The 24,219-nt window shown below is 41.6% G+C and overlaps 1 protein-coding gene across 2 annotated transcripts in view; it reads right to left on the reverse strand.

Moving 5' to 3' along the window:
• The window catches only part of ACBD6 (acyl-CoA binding domain containing 6), a 119,611-nt gene extending 107,416 nt beyond the window's left edge, over positions 1-12,195 (reverse strand). For both annotated transcript variants that reach the window (XM_080915063.1, XM_080915064.1), the window contains exons 1-3: positions 11,465-12,195; positions 6,949-7,013; positions 4,076-4,172 (exon numbers count right to left, since the gene is read on the reverse strand). In XM_080915063.1, coding sequence (XP_080771189.1) covers positions 4,076-4,172; positions 6,949-7,013; positions 11,465-11,686 — 384 coding nt within the window. In that variant the 5' untranslated portion in view covers positions 11,687-12,195. The remainder of the gene's footprint in view (positions 1-4,075; positions 4,173-6,948; positions 7,014-11,464) is intronic.
• Between the last annotated feature and the right edge of the window lie 12,024 nt (positions 12,196-24,219).

Below are 24,219 nucleotides of genomic sequence, written 5' to 3' on the forward strand. Positions count from 1 at the left end.
GAGGAGCAGTGCTCACATGGCTTGCTCACTCTTTCTTATAGAACCCGGGACACCAGCACAGAAGTGGCCACACCCAATGAGTTGGGCCCTCCCACACCAATCACTAATTAAGAAAATGTCCCCACAGGCTTGCCTACAGCTCATCTTATGGGGGCATTTTCCTTTCAAGGGTCCCTCCTCTTTTATTACTCTAGCTCATGTTAAGTTGACATAAAATTAGCCAGGATGCTTTCATATAGTTGAATGCCAAATAATAAATATAGAATGAACAATGCAGTTAAAAATCATTACTGAATGTTAAGAAATAGAAGTTGAAATAATTAGGAAAAAATACATGTATGTAGATAGTCTCAAAGTGTTCCTCACAAATTATAGAGAAATAGGAGTTTCTCAGTAGAGAAATCTGGCAGATACCATCATTATCCAAGTTGGCATCATCAATACCAAGACAGAGATCCTATAACCGCTGCTGGTAAAATGTACTGAAAGCACACTTTGTGTACCTCCTAAATTGTGCAATCTGAAGCTGACTACAAGCAATCCAAAATGAGAGATGTTCTCCAAAATACCTGGTCTATCATTTTCCATATTTATATCGAAACTGCAGCAGATTAGAAGAGCCTAAAGAAATATGCCAAGTGAATAGAACACACAATTCTAAATCAGGTTGTGGTAGGAATTTTAGCAAATAATAAACAAGAACACTGTTAAAGTAAATGAAAATTTTGAATATGTGCTACAGATTCCACAATAAGTAAGGATGGATTAATATTAAATTTTCTAATCTTTCTAAAAGCTTCCCAAAATACATAAAAAAAATAAAAATTAAAATAAAATTCCTGATTTTGATATTAAGGTATAGTTATGAAAAGAAAGCTACTTGTTCTTAGAAAATAAATATTCAAGTGTTTAGGAAAAATGAATACAATATCAACAATTTATCTCAAACAATTTAGAAAAAAATATTTAGCTGGGCAGTGGTGGGTCACACCTTCAATCCCAGCACTCAAAGGCAGAGCTGACCAGCCTGACCTACAGGGTAAGTTCCAGGACAGCCACGGCAACACAGAAACCCTGGGTCAAAAAAAACAAGAACTAGCTAACAGAATCTAGAGATATAGATGTGTGTATGAATATACAGACAGAATGACAGTAAATATAACTGGTAAATCTAGATAAAGGGCATATAGAAAGCCGTTTCTTTTACTATTGAAATTTTTAAATTGTCTGTATTAAACCTTAACTTCCCCACTGACCGCACACTCGAGGGAAGCAGAAGAAAGCACAGGCAGAGGCTACATTAAGCCACCTTGCAGCTTTAACAAAAATAACTGCTTGAAGGCTGGAACTTTATAGTCAAACATAAAAGTTTGGTTTGGTTTTGGTTCTGTTTGTGTGCGAGTGTGTCTAAGTGTGTTTCAAACAGCAGGTATGGCAAGGCTGAGTCACTTCAAGTGCAGAAGTTTCTTTCTTTCTTTTTTTGTTGTTTTAAGATAGATCCTATTTTTTTTTTCTTCTCTTTTCTTTCTTAAGATTTATTTATTCATTATTTATACAACGTTCTGCCTGCATGTGTGCCTACAGGCCAGAAGAGAGCACCAGATCCCATTACAGATGGTTATGAGCCACCAATTGATTGCTGGGAATTGAACTCAGGGCCTCTTGAAGAGCAGCCAATGCTCTTACTACTGAGCCATGTCTCCAGCATAGAAGTTTCTAAAGTCCTTCTTTGTTACTTACTAACTGTAGACAAGTTAATAAACCTCTCTCTATGTTTGAACTTCCTAACTTTTAAAATAAAGGCAATAATAGTTCTAAGACTTTTGTGGCAATTTGGAAAGATAATACATGTAAACCTAGGTCATATACAATGTGTGTTTAGTTTATTTCTTAGAAACAATTTAGCAAAACAAAGTAATTCTTTTCCTTTTCTTTTCTTCTGACCGGGTGTGCAGGGAACTCAGGGCTTCAGAATTGCTAGGCAAGTGCTCTAATGCTGGGCTCATCTCTAGTCCATGAAAATCACTCTTTTTATTCTAAATGACAAATGTCAAATCTAATGCTGGTATTTTGCCTCTTACCAATCTAAAAGCAAAGGGAAAAAATAAAAATAGGAAGTCAAAAAGGACCAGCAAAGAGTGTGTGACCATAGACTGAAGTGCATACAACACACAGCTGCACACACACAGATGTATGTGAGATGCAAAAATCCTCTTCACAAGCAGCTTTTGTTGCCGCTGCCTTTGTGTTGTTTTGGTTTTCTGAGACTGGGTTTTTAGTAAGTCTCTTGGCTGTCCTGGAATGTAGAACAGGCTGAGATCTACCTAGATCTCTGCTTCTTCATGGTGTCTTTAAAAGACTGCGGTGTTTGTTTGGTTTTGGTTTTTCAAGACAGGGTTTCTCTCTGTAACCCTGGCTGGCCTTGAACTCTGTCTGTCTCTGCCTCCCATGTGCTGGAATTAAAGGCAATCATATTGACCCAAATTCTATCCTATATACCTTTCTACCAGTATTTTGGTTTCGTTTTCTTTTAGTATTTTAAATGGGGATGGAGAGACAACTCAGCAGCTAATAAATATATTACATATATAATACATATAAGAACATATATCTTCTAAGGACTGGGGTTTAGTTCCCAGTATCCACATCCCAGCTCACAACCCCTGTGATTCTAACTCCAGGGGGGTCACCCTCTTCTTCATTCTGCGGGCACCAGGAATGCACGCAATGCACATACATTCACGCAAATACTCACAGATACACATTAAATACATTCTTTAAAATATTTTTTCAGGGGCATCAGGATAGATTAGAGGATAAAGGCTCCTGTCTCTGAACCTGACTACCTGAGTTCAATCCTCGAGGCCCACATGGTAGAGGAAGAAAACAGAACCCCTTGCAAGTTGTCATCTGACTTCCAAATGTATATGGTACAAGCATACACATAATTTAATTTTGAAGTTATTTTAAAATATTTCAAAATAAAATTAACAACCCCATCTGTACTAAATTCTTCCTAAGCATTCTCCATAAGTATCCTAGAAAGGTAGTGATGTAAGTTAACATTATCCAATGCCCCTAACATCTATAGTCATTTTTTCCTGTGCAATTCTCTAAAATTTATATATTAAACATTAATCTTGATGTGTCTTATCATTCCTTCATGTTTTAAACCACATAATGGCAGAAATAACATCATATTTATCTTGTATCTCAATCAACAAGTATGTCAAACTTGCATAGAAAATGCTCGCTAAGATATCAAAACTGGAGTCCTGGGTCAGTAGTGAAGAGCTCTTGCTCACAGCAATCCTCTGCACTACACAGTGTCTATCAACTATGACACTGTTTCTAGGAAATCACTGTCGCCCTCTTATGGTCTGCAAGAGCAACACACTTACACGGTCCACATAAATGCATGCAGACAAAACACATACTCCTAATAAAATAAGATAAATAAATCCAAACTTTTGGGGGTTTTTTGTTTTGTTTTTTTTTTTTTTTTGTTTGTTTGTTTGTTTTGAAATAAGCTTTCTCTGTGTAGCCCTGGCTGTCCTGGAATTCACTCTGTAGACTAGACTGGACTCAAACTGAGATGCACCTGCATCTGCCTCTTGAGAGCTGTATTATTATTACTTTCTTTATATGTGTCTATTGTGTGGGTGTCTGCAGGTGACATGGGAGCCAGGAGTTAGGTCCCCTGAAGTTGTTCTTCCAGGTGGTTGTGAGCTACCTGATGTGAGTGCTAAGAATTGAACTCTGGACCTCTGGAAGAGCAGTGGATGCTCTTAACCACTGAGCCATCTCTCCAGCCCACCCAATTTTTTTAATTGAAAAAGTTTTCTTAGTCTCAAGATGATGATCTCCAAATTCTGACATAAATTCAGTTGTACAAACTCTCTATTACTCAGTTACTGCTCATGGTAATATTTAAGTAGTTATTTTCACAGATAAATATTACAATTACTTTATAGTTTTTGATGAACTGAAGCTTAAGACATGTTACTTACACTGAAGCTTAGACATGTTTGGGAGAAAGGTAAGTTTTCAGAAAGTATACAGCTAGAAGTCTTACCTGAGGATTCCATCCTGGATCTAGTTTTCTAACTGCCGAGATATATTCCTGCATTGCTTGGCTAGGGCTTGAGTCACCAAGGGCTTTCCACGCCTCCCTACGGCACAGAACAGCCAACATGGCCTTCGTTAATGATGGAAAGAACACAAACAGCATGTCTCTTAAACAGGATCTCAGTGTGCAGCCCAGGTTGACCTTAAACTTACAACATTACATCCAGCTAATGTCCCCTATTACTAATATTCTAGATGCATATTTCACTGATCTGAAGACATAAAGATAACTGGAGAGGAGAAGCACTCCAATTATGTTTTGATAGAGAAGTATAAACTTACTACTCTGTCTTGGGGTTTTTTAGAAATACTTTTTCTCTATTTGCCCTCTCTCATGAGATTTTAGAACATAGACATCTTGCACATCTGTTGAATTTTGAAATGTCACAAACTATGGTAATGTACTCTTTACTCTCCCTGGATCCAGCGCTATCCCTATTGAGAATGTATCATTTACAGACCAACAGAATAACTCTGTCTTACATGTTAGCGATCCAGGCTACCAGGACAGCTCTGCTCGGTTTGCCCAGCCAACTCTCCCTTCTGACCCGGTTTCTCTAGCCTCAATCTATTATAAAGGTCCTGTCTTCCCTACTTTCCTGCTTCTGTGAGGAAAGCCAGCTCTTTCTGAGGTTTTCTAAATTTTTTACTGGCCATCTTGATAGTTACTTACACATATAATAACACCTCATTCCTAAATACATAAGCTTGTATCACCCAAGAATCATATCAATTCTATCACATGACACAATCTATCCAGAGTCTCTTGACTGTCACAACAACGCCCCGTGTGACTTTGTCTTCCCAGAGCAGAGCCAAGCAAACCCACACATAGCACTGCTTCATTTATCCCTCTCTCTCCATGACACTGACATTTGTAAGAGTCAAAAGCAATTATTTTACAAAATACAACTCAGTTTGGACTTGTCTAATTGTTTTCTCACATAAATAGCATTCTTGTCAAAATGATGAATCATGATTAAAATTAGATTAAATATTTCGGTAAGAGCAATATGTAAGTGGCATGTCCTTTACAATGGATCACAATAGGGACACATGATGTCAGTCTGTCCCATAACTAATAGACTGATGAGCTGGTAATGACAGTACCTGACAGTTTTCTGCTTAATTAATAAGAATGCCTATAAAATAGAAAGTTGGAGGGGGGAAATGTAGAAACTTTTCAATAATACTATAAAAATAAAAAAACAGGAAAACCAAGGAATAAATGAGAGAAATAATAGTAAGGTGATAGAATTTCACAAACAAAACAAAAAAGCAGCTCAGAGTAAAGGCTACGCTTAACAATCTCCAGAATAATAAAATTCCAAAAACTGCTTATCATCAAGAGAAAAGTTGACACAAAAATTTAAATCAAAGACCTGAGGATGTCCTACATAATGAAAACACAATGAGGCTGGGCAATGGTGGTACACACCTTTAGTACCAGCACTCAGGAGGCTGAGGCATGTAGATCTTTGAGTTTGAAGGCAGTCTAGTCTACAAGGCAAATTCCAAGGCAGCCAGGGCTACACAGAGAAACCCTGTCTCAAAACCAAACCAAACCAACAAAACGAAGCACCCCAGAACACCGTCTCAACTAAGGAGTATGTCTCTTGTCCTGGTCTGAGCTTCAGCCCTGCTCCCAGCTGGATGCTGGCACTGAACTTGTATCCAGAGGAGCATAGTTTACACAGGGCAGTGATAGACTATATGGCCAAACCCATGGATTAGCCTGTTTCTCTACAACCATCTTTCACTCTTGTTTTTAGAAACTCTATCCAGGACTGGATGGTTCAGTGGTTAGAAGCACTTGATGCTTTTTGCAGAGGAACAAAGTTTGGTTCCCAGGACCTACATGGCATCTGACATCCATTTGTCACTTTGGTTTCAGGAGAGCCACCCTCTTCTGATCTCCATGGGGACCAAGTATACATGTGGTGTATATTTGTACAGGCAGAACATCCATATACATAAAATAAATCTAAAACCATAATAGCAAAATTCTATCCTAAGAGACCTTTAACCAATAAGTATTTAGCATAAATATAGGAAGATATGTTACAAGCCTCTTTAAAAACATGTGACTTAGACTCCAAAGGACTGTGATTAACACTGTAGTATAACAAACTATGATGGACAACTTTAACTGTATGTTTAAAGACATGAAATCAGAATTATAGCAATTATTGAAATGTAGGCATGTCTCCTTAACATAATGGTTATAGTGCAGTAAATAACTCCACCCACATCAGTTTTGTTTTGTTTTACCACCAGGGCTAATGCTCAAAAATCTTCCTTTCTGTAACAATGTTCACTATTGTTTAACAATTTCTCTTTTTTTACTTAGCCCAGGTAAGAAAAATCTGAATTGCAAGTGAAAAATGTATTCACAGTAGAAGGAACCTGGGTCTAGTTTTGAATTTTTTAGATTTTCCCACGGTGGGGCAGAGGCATAGAAAAGTCTGAGATGGAGATTTATCTTGTTCTTCTCCCTCCCTTTCTCTGGTTTTCTTGAAAAGATGCCGTTGTATGTGGGAAGCAGCAATCCCCAGAGGCTACATGCAAGGAAACAACCTTGAGCAGTAAGGTAACAAAGGGCTCTCTCCTAAGAGCGCCCTCTGCTGCGAACACCTGTGCATTGACTTCAATGCCAGCTAAAAGCAGATTCTTCTAATCCTCCCAACTCCCTGTCATTAGCAGCCAACATCAGAGAGATTAATATAAAAATAATTCCTTAATCTGCTAACCCTTTTCTAATTCCTAAACCCCTAAGTCATTTCTGACAACCTTATTAAAGATTCCAAGAAGTGTTCTTACCATTTTTGCTTTCCTTCAAAATCAAAAAAGCTTGGTTTAGGAATATTGCAATTTCCAACTTTGACCTAAAAGAGAAAGATATCAAGAATTTATTTTACTAATCTAAGAAATATCTGAGAACTTTTTGTCTTTCCAAGTTTATTATACGTAGTAACTGTACATTAGAAAACATTTGAATATATATATGAAAACAAAATTTAATTCTTTGCAAAAAGCAGACAGAAGAAAACTATCAAATAATCTGAGGTGAAAACAGCAGCTATACCTGTAACAGGGGCACGAGGAGCCTCACCAGCTGTGGTGGTGCACGCCTTTAACATATACACTCAGGAGATAAAGGCAGGAGGATCTGAGCTCCAGACCTGTCTGGTCTACAAAGTGAGTTTCAGGACAGCCAGGGCTACACAGTGAAATTCTGTCTTTAAAAAAAAAAGAATAAAGTAAATAAATAATGAAAGTATCACACTAAATAAATTTAGATGGCAAAAGCTGGGAGAAAAAAGCTCAGAGCTACACAGTGAGACACTGTCTACACACACACACACACACACACACACACACGTACATGTACATATATAAAATAAAATAAATAAGTATACCACAGTAGATAAGTTTAGATGTCAAAAGCTGGAGGGAAAAACCACTCAAGTCTCAACAATAATACAAATGCATCCATATGGCCAACACTTTGCTATGTTTTCAGCGAGGGTCTTGTATAGCTCAGACCATCTTTAACTCATGGACTCCTACTTCTACTTCTCATGGCGGGGTTACAGGTGTATACCACAATACCTGATTTTTAAGGCTCAAATAACATTTGTAGCTAAATTATAAATTGTTTTCATTATAACTGTGTAACAATGAAATTAATACAAATACAGAATTCAGCTCTTGATTACCACTACCAAAAATAATCTCCCATTATAAACACTTAACATACTCACTCCTGGGCTCAGCAGTGTGAGTGCTTGCTGCTCTACTCAAGGACCTGAGCTCAGCTCCCAGCACCCACATCAGCCACTCACAACTGTCTCTGAAAACCACCAGCTTCAGGGGATCTGACACCCTTTTCTACCCTGCAAAGGCACCCACACACATGCAATATACACCCACATAAATAAAAATAAACCTTCCAAGTATCACCCCAGTAATTTCCTTAGCTATAGATCACATAGTCCTCCGGCTCTTAGCAAAAAGCACATTTCTACAGGAGCAACCCTGTTGTAATTGGATAGATTGGATAATCACCAATCATCCTGTGAGGTCTTTACAAACCCATCCTACAGCTGAGGGTACAGAAACTCAAGAGCATGTTCTCAACTCACACATAAGAAAATCCTGGATTAGTTATCAGGATTAACAGGGCCTGTCTGACTCTTTCATGACTCTTTCACTGTATCATCTGTCGTACATGTTACGGAGAATCTAGACTTCAATCCTGACATCTCTAAATCACATAAACTGCTGGGCTGTGCTGCAAATATAAAGGGAGACAGACTACACACACTAGAGTACATGAGGCCATGCAACTTCTGCCTAGCTTCTACGACTGGATGTATATGAAGGTTATAATAAAATATCTTGTTTAAAAACAAAGAAGTGTGGGTGCTGAAGAGCTAGCCCAGCGGTGGAGGGCACCTGCCTCTCTTGCAGAAAATCTGGGTTCAGTTCCCAGGACCCACATGGCAGTTCACACTGTCTGTAACTCCAGTAGATCTGATAACCTCTTCCAGTCTTGGCAGGCACCAGGCAAACCCACTCATAAACTTTGTAAGAGGTGAGGGGTTAAAGCAACAAGTGAGACAGTTAGGTGGGTAAAGCACTTGCCGAGCAGGCCTGACAACCCAAATTCAATCTCTGAAACCCATGGTGGAGGGAGACAACTAACCTGAAAGTTGTCTTCTGACCTCCATACAAACTGTGGCTTACACACACACACACACACACACACACACACACACACACACACACACACACACAAAATGAAATTAAACAGCTGTGGAAGCAGAACTTGAAACAGGAGTTCTCAAATCTGGTCATGTAATTCCTTTGAATTCTTAGAATTAAAGTCTACAAAGAGCTTTAGCATGTGTTGATTTTATCTGGTAGAAATAAGAACGAGATTACAAATGAGAACTTAGAACAGGGTGGAGGGTAATGCTCAGTAGTTAAAGCATTTGTCCTGCAAGTGTAAGGCCCTGAACCAAATTAAATGCCAGGTAAGCATGGCTACTCAACTTCTAATTCCAGAAGACAGGGATCCCTGAGGCAAATGCTCTTAACTGCTGGGCTAGCTGTCTAGTATTCCCACCCTTTTTGTTTTTAAGCAAGGTATTTTATTGTAATCTTCAGATACATCCAGTCCTAAAAGCTAGGCAGACATTGCATAGCCTCATATACTATAGTGTGTATACTATTTGTTTTTATATTTTATATTTGTAGCAGAGTTCAGAAGTTGATGTGATTTTAGAGATGCCAGATTAGCTGGCTACGCAGATGAGCTACATCAGCAATCTGAGTACCATGAGAGTCCCTATCAATTAATATGGTGGAGGTCAATCCAGGAAGGGTCCCAGCATCAACCTCCCACCTACCTCTCCACACACTCATGCATGCACACACACACACCCACACATATGAATACACAAGCACAAGAAAATAAATTATATCTCTAAAATATTAAAAATGAATTTAGTACATAATAATTTAAGTAAGAAAATTTTATGGTAAAACTACATTCTAAACTAAAAACGAAAAACAAAACAGAAAAATGGTTTTGCCATTTAAAAAATCTCCTTATTGTCTATTTTTAAAAATCTCTTTACAGTCTGGCAGAGTTGTACTGTCGTACTTCAGTGACATATCTTTATCTGTTGGTTTGGATGGAGGTCATGAAGCAATTTCAGTCGCACATATTAGAAATTATTGTTTTTATAGCACTCCCAGTGGCTGTGGATATTCTTTGATACGACACCCAAAGTCAGTAAATAATAGTTTCTCCAAGACCAGTTAATTATGATGCAGAATCTGACTGTACTATGGATCTTTTACACAGTTGTAGTGAAAACCACTTGTCTGGTTTTCACATTGAGTGAAACTTTTGCTCACACTGACTTTTAAAATTATCTTATGAAATATATAGTTAGCAGCTCAGAGTCATTCATCATTTCCCAATGTTGACATATTGCGTTAGACATTAGTGAAACTTCACATTCATTATCTCTAACACTTATCTCATGAAAAGTATTCTGAGCACTGAGGAGCTGTCAAGCTCGTGGTGGCAGACCCCACATCTTCCAACTTAAAGAACAGAGCTTGCTACCAAGCCTGTTGAATCCCTGGGGCCCACCTAGTGAGAAAGTCTACTCCTGGAAGTTGTCCTCTGACCCACACTGTCACAAGTGTGCACACACAAACTCAATAAAAATATAATTAGAAATATGGGTGGGTGCTCCCGACTACCTTTAAAAAAGAGTCCAGGAGAAATATATGTAACTATACCAAGAAGCATTTTTTTTTATTCTAATAAAACAAGAGGCTACTATCGAGAACTTCATTTCTTTCAAAGTTCCAAAGAGCTGGGGTTTTCCTATTTTCCTAATCATCGATTTTTTTTTCACATTTACATCTAGACTCCTTAACTAATCCTGTAAGCTTCTCAAAGGCAGTGTCGTGATGTTCTTCATCATCTCATCTCTGTAGACAGAACACCCAGTGTTCTGCTGAACCGTTTCTGTTGATTGAAGGAAAGCAATAGGCTTTCCTTCCAGTACCTAACCTTGAAAGATAAATTAAGTCTTCTGTTTATAACTCGTACATTTCCTTACATTGAGGTAAAGTCAGTTGAGTCAAAAACTACACTTTAATTCTGATAAACCCATGTAACTTTCTAAGTTGCTTACTCCCCCGGGTTTTTTATTTGGAAATGAAAGAGATTCAGGATGATGAGTCGAGAGTTCATCACCAGCCCTCCATATTGCCTGCACAGAGCCCTTAATTTTAAAAAATGTGGAGGGACAATATCTAGCAGGACCAAATTCTGCCAAAAACATGACAACTACATTTACAGTTTCTAAGAATCACAATAGTAATATTGTAATTCGCATTTTATATATAGCAATATTCTCTTAAATTTCAAATTTATTATTAACATTACCATATTTCCTATCACATGTCCTATCATTATATATATATATCATTATATATATCATATATATTTTCCTATCACAATTGGCAACAGCGAATGACAAATTTTATTTTCTCATCCTCGTTTTGTAAAGGTTCAGAGGCAAGGCCACTGAAACACTGTTATTTAGTGTCAGGCTACATAAATATCATTCGTAGGACAGCAGGGAGATTTTTCTATGTCCGAAATGATGCTATTCTCCAGCGTCAAAAATAAACAAATAAATTGAAACACATACAAACTTCATTACGCTCGACCATTAGCCACGCACATCTGCTATTAAGTTTTTGCAGAAAGAAGCCCGTGTCCTCTTATCCACCCATCTTTTACCTGCTTGTACCTGGCATACAGGTACAGGAGCTGCTCCCTGCTGGCCACCTGAACCAGGCCTTGGACGTGTGCGGCAGCCTTCTCAAACAGCTCGGCCAGGCTCCTGGTCGCCTCGGCCTCAGGGGTCTGGAAGGATTCCATGTCACCGGAGTCGTCCCCGGAGCTCAGTTCGCCACCGCTGTCACCCGTGGTGGCTCCCGCGGGCAGGAACGGTGTGGCCATGTCCACTAGCTCGCTGTGGTCAGCCCTCCCCTTGAGTGACGCGAGTTCCCAGGCCTGAACCACTAGTCCGGGTGCGGAGCTCAAGCAGGAGTGGGACGCTGCAGGCTGTCTGTTGGTCTCAGGTGACTCTGCCACTCCGCCTACCCCCGCACACAGGACCGCCCCGTCCTCCTCCTGTTTCCCCTCGGGCGGACTGAGCGCCTTGCTTCGCTCAAGTCGCTCCAACGGCGCGGGGTCTGGAGGCCGCTCGGCTAGGAGGTGATGGGAAGCCGGCGGCGCGCGGCGTGCCACTGGAACAGGAGCTGGGAGCGAGCTCGGCGGGACGCGCGCCCAGGCACGCGCCCGGAGATACGGGACCCCGCCTGCTCCGCGAGCCCGCGCCCTCTCGAGAAGGAAGTCGGGGGTTAGCGTGAACGGTGCGGGTTGGAGAACCAGACTTCAAGGATGGGGGAGGTCGCTAGTGGTTTGGTGGAAATTTAGAGTCACAAACTCCGGAACTCACCCGGATAGGCCCCTCGGGGAAAGGGAAGAAGGCGGTCCATTAGGTAGTGTACTGCAGGAGTGGAGTCACGGGAAACAGAGAGCGGAGGACAAAGGTTCCGCCTTTTCCTAACCACCCACTGAGTTTTGAATAGTGATTCAACAGCAGATGGAACCTTCTTTCATTGCCCCACCGAGTGTCTAAATGGTCAAAGGACTCCCATCAGTGTTTTGTTTTCTATACCTGCTAACCCCTCATTTCCCAGCGTTCTGAGAGAAGGCTTCACCAACCTCCCAAAGCCACCTTCCTTTGGCATCATCTTATGTCAGCTGTGATAGTGCTTTTTGAAGTGAAACCCAGAAGTCCTGTAGCTCTGCCGGAAAGGAACAGGTCTTTCCACATCCAGCACACCGTCAAAAAGAAAGCTATACACATATACAAACTTCATTATATCTACCCATCGACCATGTACATTTGCTGAGTTTTTAGACAAAGCATGTTTTAGCGTTCTCTCCTGCAGGGACTGGAAAACCTCAGTGTGGGATGTCTCTTGAAGGACTTTCAGTTGTTGTTGTTGTTGTTGGTGGTGGTGGTGGTGGGGTGTGTGTGTGTGTGTGTGTGTGTGTGTGTGTGTGTGTGTGTGCTTGCGCGCGTTACTAGCCGTAGTAGTGCTAGTATAGCAGTAGTAGCTTTCATCAACCCAAAGGCTAAGAATGTCATCAACTATCTTCTTAGGCCTATAGAAAAATTTTCCCATCTCAATGTTACTGCTTCTATGTGTACCTGCCAGTGTATTTTAGCTTTCTTTGATTTATGAATTCTTTGTTCTGTAAAACTATGAAACTGTTCCACATTGGAACATGGAATATGGGGTAACCTTAATTTGTGGTCACTCGAAGTGACTCCAGAATAAACTATTATTCATCTTTAAGATGAGTGTGGTGGCTTGAATAAGAGTGGCCCCAGTAGGCTCATATACTCAAATGCTTGATCATCAAGAAGTGGTGCTACTTGAGAAGAATTAGGAGGTAGGACCTTGGAGGAGGAAGTATGTCACTGGGGGTAAAGCTTTGAGGTTTCAAAAGTCCAACCCAAGCCCAGTGGCTCTCTCTTCCTATTCCCTGTAGATGTGAAAAGTGGACTCTCCGCTGCTGCTCCAGCACCGAGTCTGCCAACTTGCTGCCATACTTCCACCATAATGAAAATGGACTGAACTTCTGGAACTGTAAATCAGCCCCAATTAAATGTTTCCTTTTATAACTGTTGTGGTCATAATGTCTCTTCACAGCAATAGAAACCCTAACTAGGATAATGAGGGATGTGGTTTTGGTATCAACAGTGGCTAGTGTTTCCTAAATGTTGTAAACACACACACACACACACACACTCATGTGTATTCATTTCTGACTAATAAAAGCATTAATAAACATAAGGCTAATACAAAAAGCTGCAAAAAGTGGTTATTCATTGACCATTTAGGATTAAACTTTAAATAGAACTCCGAACAGGATGAGTGAACAATGAGAAACAGAAAGAAGTTAGACGGTTTAGATCTGAATTCAACAAACATTCTTTGAGAATAGAGAATGAATGTTTTCTCTATTAGTCCCTTCTGGAAAGAAAAAACAGGGGCAAATGCACACATTTAACATATGCATAATGGTTTGAATAAAACTGACCCCCATAGGACCATAGAAAATGGCGCTATTAGGAGATGTGTCCTTGATGGAGTAGGTGTGGCCTTGTAGTGAGTGTGACCTTGTTAGAGGACATATGTTTTGGGGTAGGGGGCTGGGAGGGGGGAAGGGGGAGTAATGGGGTTGGGGTGGCTTTAAGGTTTCAGAAGCTCAAGCCAGCCTAGAAATTCACTGTTCTCTTCCTGCTGCCCGTAGATCCAGATGTAGATCCTCAGCTACCTCTTCAATACCATGTCTGCCTGCATGCCACCATGCTTCCCACCATCATGATAATGAACTAATCTATAAGCCAGCTCCAATGAAATGTTTTTCTTTACAAGAGTTGCCATGATCATGGTGAGTCTTCACTAAGGCAATGTGATAACTGGAAGAAATAAGTCAGCAGAGTAGATTGAAAGGATGGACTTAGTTCTACCTTAAGATGAACAGCAGACTTTTATTGGTCTGATATGTTGGTTCCCCAAAACCCTGGGCAAGATCTGAGAACCAGTTTTTGGAATGGAGAATTGGGGAAGAGGGTTTACCAGGGTGGGAGAGAAACCAGATGGCCTGTTTTTAAGACCATTTGGCTCTAGGGCTGTGATGGGGACTAACTGCTTTCAGGAATTCCATAAGATTGACAACTCAGTCCTGCTTTTATAGCCCTGGTTTTAAGGAAGGAATTTTCATTAATGACAACGACTTGTTGAATCTCTTAATGTTTGAGAATCTTTTTTGTTTGTTTGTTTTTCTGAGACAGGGTTTCTCTGAAAAGCCCCAACTGTCCTGAAACTCACTTTGTAGACCAAGTTGGCCTCAACTTAGAGATTCACCTCCCTCCCAAGTGCTGGGATTAAGGTTATGTGCTACTACTGCCTGGCTTCAAGGGTCTTTAAAAGATACTTTTAATTTTATTTAGTAAATATCCATGTTTTGCCTACATTTATGCCTGTACACTATATGTGTGCCTGGTGTCCACAGGAGCCAAGTCCTCAGATCTTCTGGCCTGTAGTTATAGATGATTGTTAGCTGCCATGTGGATGCTGGGACCCTCTAGAATAGCAAATAGTTTTCTTAAATGCTGGTCCGTCTCTTCAGCCCGTTTGAAAGTCTTAATCCTTAATACATAAGATAGATACGGTGTTTCTATTTTATATATAGGAAATCAGCAAAATGGATACTACTGGCCCAAAGCTGCTCAGGTCAATGGGAAAGCAAGGGAAGAAAAATCAAAGACTGTGAGCCAGGAGATAGTCTGAACACAGGGACCAACATATTATGAACCTCAAAGGTAGACTGAATGAGAGCCTCATAGACTTTTACATCTCTGTGTTTCTAAAGTTTCAATTTATTAATTTATTTTAGTTTTTGAAAGGGATCTCACTATACAGTTCTGCTTGTCTTAGAATTTACAGAAATCTTCCTGCTTTCATCTCCTAAATGCTAGTATTAAAGAACTGCCCCACCATGGCTGTCTGTCTCCAGAGTCTTTACCAGAAGTGGAAGTGAAAGACCCCTGACCTACTAGTCAGTGGTACTTACTTTGAGATGCCCCCAAGTGAGACACCAAGACACAGGTCAATGCAATAGCAAAAGGTTTATTTTTCCAGTGCATCGGGATCGACTGTCAATCAGTTCCTTGAGGCAAGTGACTAGAAGGTGACCCTGAATGGCTATTACAAGCAGTTTTTATACTTTTTAGGAGTACAGGTTACATCAGCATGGTTACAGTTCAAACTTATTGGCTAAGCATATTGACCTTTAAATCTACTGTCTAACAAGCATGGGCAGATCATGACACGCATTTGAACTCTATCTGGGACTTTCCAGAGGGTCAGGTGACTATCAATCAGTACATTCTGAGAACTGTGAGTGGAGAATAGGACTTGGCCTATCCTTGACACAAGGTGGATAGGTGTAAGGCTGGTGACAGCCCCTAGGGTCCTTCATTCCCTGCTTTTTCTTGTGTGAGCTCCAATCGTGGAGCTCTTGTTTCTTGGTGGTAAGGCTCTGCTAGCTCATATTCTTTTTCTCCTGATCTTAGGGATTTATATTGTTGCCTTAAAACCATCAGCTGCACAGTATTTATTCCATCTTTTACAAAGGTGATCAGCTTGCTAATAATACAAGGACCAAAGTTTAGCACAAGCAGAAAAATAAAAATAGTACGCAATAAAGTGGAGATTAGGGTTGTCATCCACAGGGAGGAATTAAACCAAGAATTCCTTTAATTAAATCAACTTTGATTCTGTTCTCTCTCTCTCTCTCTCTCTCTCTCTCTCTCTCTCTCTCTCTCTCCCTCTCTCTCTCTCTTCCCCACCCCCACACCCCAATTTGGCTAGCTCTTTCCTAACCTTCTCCATAGGGATGGTAAATCTTTCAGGACACTCTTCAACTTCAAGTATTTGCACCCTAAGCCCCACCCTCCAAGGCTGCTTCTGGGACACAGTTTAGATTTGCATGTCCCTTGTCCTCCATATCTGGGTAATCCTTCCCCCTGTGTCTCTAGGGTGGGGATATCCCAAGGAATCAAGACCCCCCTGCCAACTAACTTACAGAGATCAGAGACAAGGCCCAGCCACCAGGTACAGCAAACTCCATCTCCAGTGGCTGAGAGTACTTGCCAGGTTACTTTGGTAGGGTTGTGGGGGGTGCTGAGCTCAGCATGGGAAGGAAGATACATCATGAGCATCTCATGGTTTCTCTGGCCTCACAGAAGGGCAGGTGATCTTGAGCTTGAGAGGGTTGCTTGGGTATCTGGCTGCTAATGCAGGTGCAGGTGCTGGTATGATGTGAGTTACATGAAGCCAGGCAGTTACTCCATCCACTTTAACATCAATCAGGGTGGTCAACGACACCAGGAACTGCCCTTTCCACTTTGCTCCCAAGTTTTCAACATAATACTTCTTAACATATACCCAATCTTCAACTTGGTACTCATGTGGAATCTCTGGGGTACCTGCGTTATACAGGGCACTAAATTTAGGCCACAATTCCTCATGGCTGATCTGGAAAGCTTGCAATTGAGACATAAGATCCTTGTCAGCCTGAAAAGTCACCCTGGAGTAGGTCAAGAGCCAGGGTCAAGGGAGTGGGGTCTCATACAGGATCGCAAAGGGAGATAGATTGAAATGATAGGGGGGTATTTCTGGCCCTAAACAATGCTTGGGAGGGAGCATCACTCAGCCTGTGCCGGTCTCTAAGGACAATTTGGTTAAGGTCTCCTTCAGGGTCTGATTCATTCTTTCTACCTACCCAATGCACAATGGAGTTCCCAATCTGTCCCCAGAAACTTACCCACTCCCTTCCTTACCTGAGAAATGAAGGCTGGCCCTTTATCTGAGCCAATGGTTTTAGGCATACCAAATTGAGAAAGTATCTCTTCTAGTATCTTCTTCATGACCACCTGTGGAGTTTCTCTCTTGGTGAGACAGGCTTCTACCTATTCAGAAAAAGTATCTTCAAAGACTAGGAGGTACTTATACCCATATTTTCCTGGTCTGACTTCAGTAAATCAACTTCCCAAAATACTCCAGGACAATTACCCCTTAGCCTTTTTGTTTATGGTGTCTTAGTGGGCTAGGCATTTACCTTCTGACAAGCTTCACAATTTCTACCTATCATGTCTGCTAGTTTTCCTAGATTTAAAATAACTACACCCAACCCCTTTGTGATGTTTGCATATGCTTGACCCAGGGAGTGGCACTAGTAGAAGGTGTGGCCTTGTTGGAAGAAGTGTGTCACTCTGGGGATGGGCTTGGAGACACTCCTCCTAGCTGCCTGTGGATGGTCAGTCTGTTCCTGGCTTCCTTTGGATGAAGATGTAGAACTCTCAGCTCCTCCTGCACCATGTCTACCTGGATGCTGCCATGCTTCTGCCCTGATACTGGACTGTACCTCTAAACCTGTAAGCCAGCCTCAATTAAATGTTTTTATTTATAAGACTTACCTTGGTCATGGTGTCTGTTCACAGCAATAAAACCCTAACTAAGACACCCTTGATAACCTGTTCTAGTTTTCTACTGCAAAGGTGGGTCTATCCATGCATTTGTGTAAGCAGTTCAAGGGCCTGGTGTTCTGGTAGGATTGCTTCTTCCTCCAGTGTTTTCCAATGTTCACATTTCTCTAAATAGTTAGGGGGACACCCTTTAATCAGCTTGTGATCAGTATACCCAGGTGGTGGCCAGTTCTCAAGTTCCAATCTGGGCTCTCTTCTCCTGGCTGGCAGTTTGTCAAGAGGATAGTCTTTATTTCATCGATACTTCCCTTGCCACATGGTCTGCCAGACAGTTTCCACTAGCTATGGAGTCCTCACCCCTCTGGTGCCCAGGGCAATGGATTATACTCACTTTTGCCAGTTTAAAAGGAGCCTGTAGTAGGACAGCTACCTCTGGAGAGGGGTTCCAAACCCTGTTATTGATGATCTTGCCTTCCAATGGTAGGAGTCCCTGTTGTTGATAAATGGCCCCAAGCATGTGGTCAGTCTCAAAGGCGTACCTTCTGTCTATGTAGATGTTAATTCTCTGTCTGGTCCCAAGCTCCAAGGCCTTGGTGAGAGTGATTACCAGGATTCTTCACAGACAACAGGGGTGTGTTTCAAGCAGAGCGGCACTTGTGCAGGACCCCCAGTTGTAGCAGCCTGTCAATGTGAGGCTTAATAACCTTCTCATGCCTCCTGTGACATCAGGTACTGGCACACCAAGACAGGATCAGCCTGGGTTTTAAGCCCCACATACACAGGGGTCTGCAGACATGCATGACCTAGCCTGGCCATTTCAGCCACCAAACAATATCCTCTGCCTTTTGGGTGTTGGTCTCAAACAATTTGTATTTGTCCTCCAGGATCTCCAGCAGGCCCCCTCAATTGAGGGCCCTCAAGAAAAAAGTGGATCTGAGTCCCCATCTAGAGTGCAAATCTCTCCCTGTTTGTTACTGTTAGAGACAGGGGAAGCCAGGGATGGCCATGAGCGAGTAGGATACCTGGCCCATGCCCAGGTCCACAGTTCTTTGGGTAGTCCATGAATATTGTTTAGTACCAACAGCGCTTTTCTTTTTTCTTCTTCTTTTTATCTCCCTTTTATTTTCTTCCTTTCTCTTTCTCTGTTCCTGCTCCTCCTTTGTCTCCCTGTTATGATAGACTTTCTCAGCAACCTGCACTAAATCCCTCAACGACTTATCCTGTAGCCCCTGTAGCCTCTAAAGCTTTTTCCTGATATCTCTACTAGCCTGGTCTATAAAAGTCATAGTCACAGTAGCTTTGTGCTCCTCACTGCTGAGGGTGTATATTAGTGAAATAACTCCATGAGCTGCTCTAGAAAGGCAGCAGGAAACTCATCTGATCCCTGTCTAACCTCACGTACCTTGGTCAAATGTGTGGGCCGCTGGGCGACTACCTTGCGACCTGTCAACAGAGCCTGGCAGGAGACCTTCAGGTGCTCCTTACCTTTGGCTGAATTAAAGTCCCAATCAGTTTGTGTTAAAGGGAATCCTGCATCAATAGCGGCTGGGTTTTGAGGGAGCCCCCATGTCCAAGGGAACATCTTTTCATGCCTCATTAAAGATCCTTTCACCACTCAGTGGTGAAGAGAACCCCCATCAGCTATTGTATATCATCCCAGGTGGGCTGCTGGGTAAACCGGACAGTTTTAAGGAGATTAATCAGCTCCTTGGAGTTATCTGAAAAGTATGTGGGGAGGTTTGACCTCCAGTTATACAAGTTGGCCGAAGAGAAGGGCATATATTGCATGGACTGATTACCATCCGCATCTATGGATCTATAGGCTTGGAGGGAAAGGGCCGCTGTTGTATAAGGTGAAGTGGCCCTTTTGGTCTGAGTCCCCATGGCCGGTCCTGGTTCCAAGGGTCCCTCCCCAACCCCCCTTGCAGGGGATGGGGGGGTAAGGGAACACTGGATGAGGACTCAGGGAAGATCCTCGAGGAGGGGCTATGAGAACCGGTGCCATGGTAAGGGGTATAAGGGGGTGGAGGATCCAGCAGCAGCAGATCTGCTGTGGAGGAGTTCTGGAGGAAGTTCTTCTTTACAAACTCATTGGTCTCTATGGGGTTCTTCTCTTTCATGACTTGGACAAGAGTCTCGAAGACTTTTATCCAAGCAGGAGGGAGGTCTTCCACTAGATCCTTCCAGGTAATTATATAGTGCACTTGGCCTGGGTGCCCAAGGGATTCTGACCTAAAGACTGTTTCCTCTACTACTTTGATCCCTGTAAATCAAAGGTCCCTATGGGTGGCCACCCTATTCCAAAGGTGGGCCATTTGGAGGAGCAGAGAGTAACTAACCTGCTCTTCTTTACTACTACTGACAAGTTTTCTCCTCTTTCCTTACCTTCTCTCCAGTAGTTAACTAGGATGTTTAACAGCGTAGATTCAGTCTCTCCCATGTCCAAAAATAACGTCAGTCCAAGTCCAAGAACCCAGAGAAAGACAATCAACACACAGACAGTTTGCCCCTGCCATGGGCACAGAAACCAAGTTATAACAAGACTTGGTTGGCTCCTGACAATACTGTGTCTTGTTGTTTCCAAAAGAAGGTGAGTTCTCCCAACTCCTTGGGGGGAGGGGGAGGGTGGAGATGAAGAGTCCTCCAGACTCCCCATGGTCACAGCATTAAGGCATATCTGCTTGCCACAACTGACCACACCAGAGACATTGAGACAAAGATAAATGCAAAAGCAAGAGGTTTATTTTCCAGCGCGTCGGGATCAACCCTCAATTAGTCCCTCAAGTGACTGGAAGGCGATCCTGGATGGCTATAACAAGCAGTTTTTATAGTTTTTAGGGGTACAGGTTACATAAGCAAGGTTACAGTTCAAACCTATTGGCTAAGCATATTGACCTTTAAATCTATTGTCTAACAAGCATGGGCAGATCATGACACGCATTTGAACTCTATCTGGGATGTTCCAGAGGGTCAGGTGACTATCAATCAGTACATTCTGAAAACTGTGGGTAGAGATTAGAACTTGGCCTAGCCTTGACCCAAGGCAAGTGTGTGTAAGGGTGGCAAAAGTTTCTAGTGTCTTTTAGAAGTGTTACCAACAACTCATCTGGCAGCCCTGGAGATCAAGTTTTTTCTCCCTTAATCTTTGAAAAGAATTATAGTTTCAATTTTAATTAATTATATCACTAAATTATATTCACAATGCCAGTGATTTAGCAGGTATTTGATGGATTAATAGCAATGTGATAACTAATATTGATATATTAGTATAAATCTTAATATCTATTTTAATAGACTATTAAGTTTCCATTCTAGTCTGTATCAGGGGTTAGTCTGGTGCTGCTATGTATTCAGATGCTAAATACTGGCCTCTAAGATCTGGTTGCATTCCAGATGAGCACATTCTTACTATACTAAATGATATTATGTGAACTTTGCTAGCCAGTTTTCTCTGACTGGTTAATTAGTAAATAAATAAAAGTGGCTGACAGGCAATTATTGGAGAGAATAGAGGTAGGTGGGGCTTCAGTTACAGTACTGGGTATCATAGGTAGGGAACACAAAGAGAGACACAGACAGGGGGGAAGGGGAAAAGGAGAGGGATAGGAGAAAGAAGATGAAGACGAAGAGAACAGAAGATTGCTGTTAAACAAGATGGACCAGGAACACATTGCCAAGAGAAGTGCACCCTGAGGACAGACTAATGGAACATAAACAGCCCAGGCAAGACTCAAACCGTAAGTAACTTAGTTTAGCAGTTGGGAAATATATAGTCTAGCATAGAAAAATAGGTTAGGGGTAATCACCCAGTGATTGTGCTAAAACTGATTAAATAATTTAATAGAACTCTGTCTCAATTATTAGGAGTTTGGCTGGATCATAGTAAGAACTAACAGATATTAAATATCCAACAACAGGTATAGATTTTTTTAAAGTATCTGTAGGTTCTATTTGCTAATATTTCATTTTAAAATATCTGTTTATAGATTTCATTAACATAGTTTTCCTTTGTACTGATTAGGTTGTTTTGTTTTGGTTGTGGTTTTTGTCAACCTGATACAAGCTGGAGTCATCTGAGAAGAGGGACCCTGAGTTGAGAAAATGCCCCCAGAAGACATCTCTGTAGGCAAATATAAAGTATCTTTTACTCACCTGACATAATTGTCATGTTGGAGGTTTAATGCTAAGCTTAGCCCTAGTCCTGGAAGCTTCTAGCCTCTGTACAGTCTTATCTAGGCCTAGAATGTTTTCAGCTTCTGAGACTTACTGCTGACTTTCTAGCTCTTTCTGAACTCTGGATATCTGGTCAACTTAACCGTTCTTGTTCAAATTTCTTTCTGCGCTAACTGATTCAAACTGGCTTCTCTCAGCTTCTGACTTTATGGTTGTACTTGGCCTCATACCTATATTTGACAATATGTTCTAAACTTCTGAGTCCTTCTTATTTTCTGGCTCATTCTGTCTTCACCTGAGTCTAGCTTGTTCTCTCTCTGCAACCTGACTGCACAACTGTCCCAGTAAAAATGTCCTCTCTCCTTTTCTTTCTCTATTGCTCTCTTTTAAGTAGCCTCTTTTTTCCCTCTGTTCTCCTGAGAGTTGAGCATATTTTATTCTGTCAAATTTTTCTCTGATTCATTGTTTTACTCTGCTTGGGGGGTCCAGCACTGCTCTTCTGGGGAAAGGCAGCTTCTGTGGCGCTCTGCCTGGCCTGCTGGAGTTCAGGCTGGGAGGTGTGGGACAAATCCCAGCAGGGTGCCCTCAGGCCAGTGAATTCTGGAAGGTCAATGCTCAGCAGAGTGCTAAGATGAAAGTCCTGCTAGCTGAGCTGTCAACTCCAGCCAGGCAGGAAGCAGTGCAGGAACAGTAATAAGGCTCTGGAATAGAGCGTTCATGGAGGACAAAGGAGCCAGTACCACAAAGGAGCCAGGACCAAGAAGAAGGTTTCAACGTGTGTCTTTATTTCCACAAGATTCTCTCCTTTGTTCTGTTCTTTTAAAACAGCCAGGGAGCCAACCACTTGCTTCCCATTTGTTTGCCTCTGAGATTGGCCATATTTGTTTTTTCTAATGCTCTCTCTCTCTCTCTCTCTCTCTCTCTCTCTCTCTCTCTCTCTCTCTCTCTCTCTCTGTGTGTGTGTGTGTGTGTGTGTGTGTGCACGCTCGAGGGCGCTCTCTGTCTCACGCAGTGGAGGGACTTAGGGAGTGGCTGATCTGGCTAGAGTCTACATCACTCTTTCCTGTGGAGGTGGGGTTTGGGGGCGTGTCTAGAGCCTTACACATCTGCCCCATTGTGGTGCATCCAGGCAAATTGGATTTAAAATCGGGAGTTCAGAAAGCACTTACCAATTGATGATTATTTGTATAATCATCTTCGGGGCTTTGACTGACTTCAACCTCTTGTATTTCCAACTTTTACCTTTCTGCCCCACAATTCATAACTTTGTCTGTCTCTCAATTTCAAGTTCAAATATAGGTTATTCCTTCTACAAACTAACTTTTCATTGTTTGGGATTAAAGATGTGTACTAAGGTCATGTGTATATTCCAGTCACAGTAGCTATGCTGCTGAATTTAAATATCTCTACAGGTAATGCACAAATTAAATATCTCTACAGGTATGCACAAAACAAGTGACTAAATCTACATTTTAAAAATTAAAAACATGAAAATAGTAGCCTTTTAGAATCTGTGTGTGTGTGTGTGTGTGTGTGTGTGTGTGTGTGTGTGTGTGTGTGTTTTCTGGGTAAGTATAAGTATTTCTGGAAATTATATGCAGAAGTTTCTTCCATTGCTGGTGGAAATGTAAGTTGTTACAGTCTGTATGAGAATATATTTGGCATTATCCCTAGAAGTAATAAATGTACTGCATTGTACTCCAAACGAGCTAGATTCACTGAAGATGTGGACGAGAATGTTCATCACAGAGTTCTTCCAATCAACAAATGGAAGCTGCCGAAGAAGATGGATCTTGCCATCTACAGAACAGATGAACTGTGGTGTGTCTGCACGGTAAATAAGATACACTCGGCAATGAAAATGTTCTGCAGCATTAATGAACCTCATAAGCACCATGTTGACTTCAGAAACTCAACCCAAAAGAATACATGGTTTCATTTATTATATGATCAAACAGGCAACACTGCTCTGTTAGGTTAGAAGTCTAACAGTGATAGCCTTGGGCTCAATAACATTGAAAGGCACAGAAAAGGGATGTGGTGGCTTGAATGAATGGCTCCAATAGGCTCTTGAGTTAGAATACTTGGTCTCCAGTTCGTGGAACTGTTTGTGAAGGATTATGACACGTGGCCTCATTGGAGAAGGTGTGTTACTAGGGATGGGCTTTGGGGTTTCCAAGGCCTAAACCCATTTCTAGTGTGCTCTCTCAGCCTCTTGCTTGGAGATAAAGATATGAGCTCCCCG

Source organism: Micromys minutus (genome assembly GCF_963924665.1).
Source record: "Micromys minutus genome assembly, chromosome: 1".
Classification (NCBI taxonomy): Eukaryota; Metazoa; Chordata; class Mammalia; order Rodentia; family Muridae; genus Micromys; species Micromys minutus.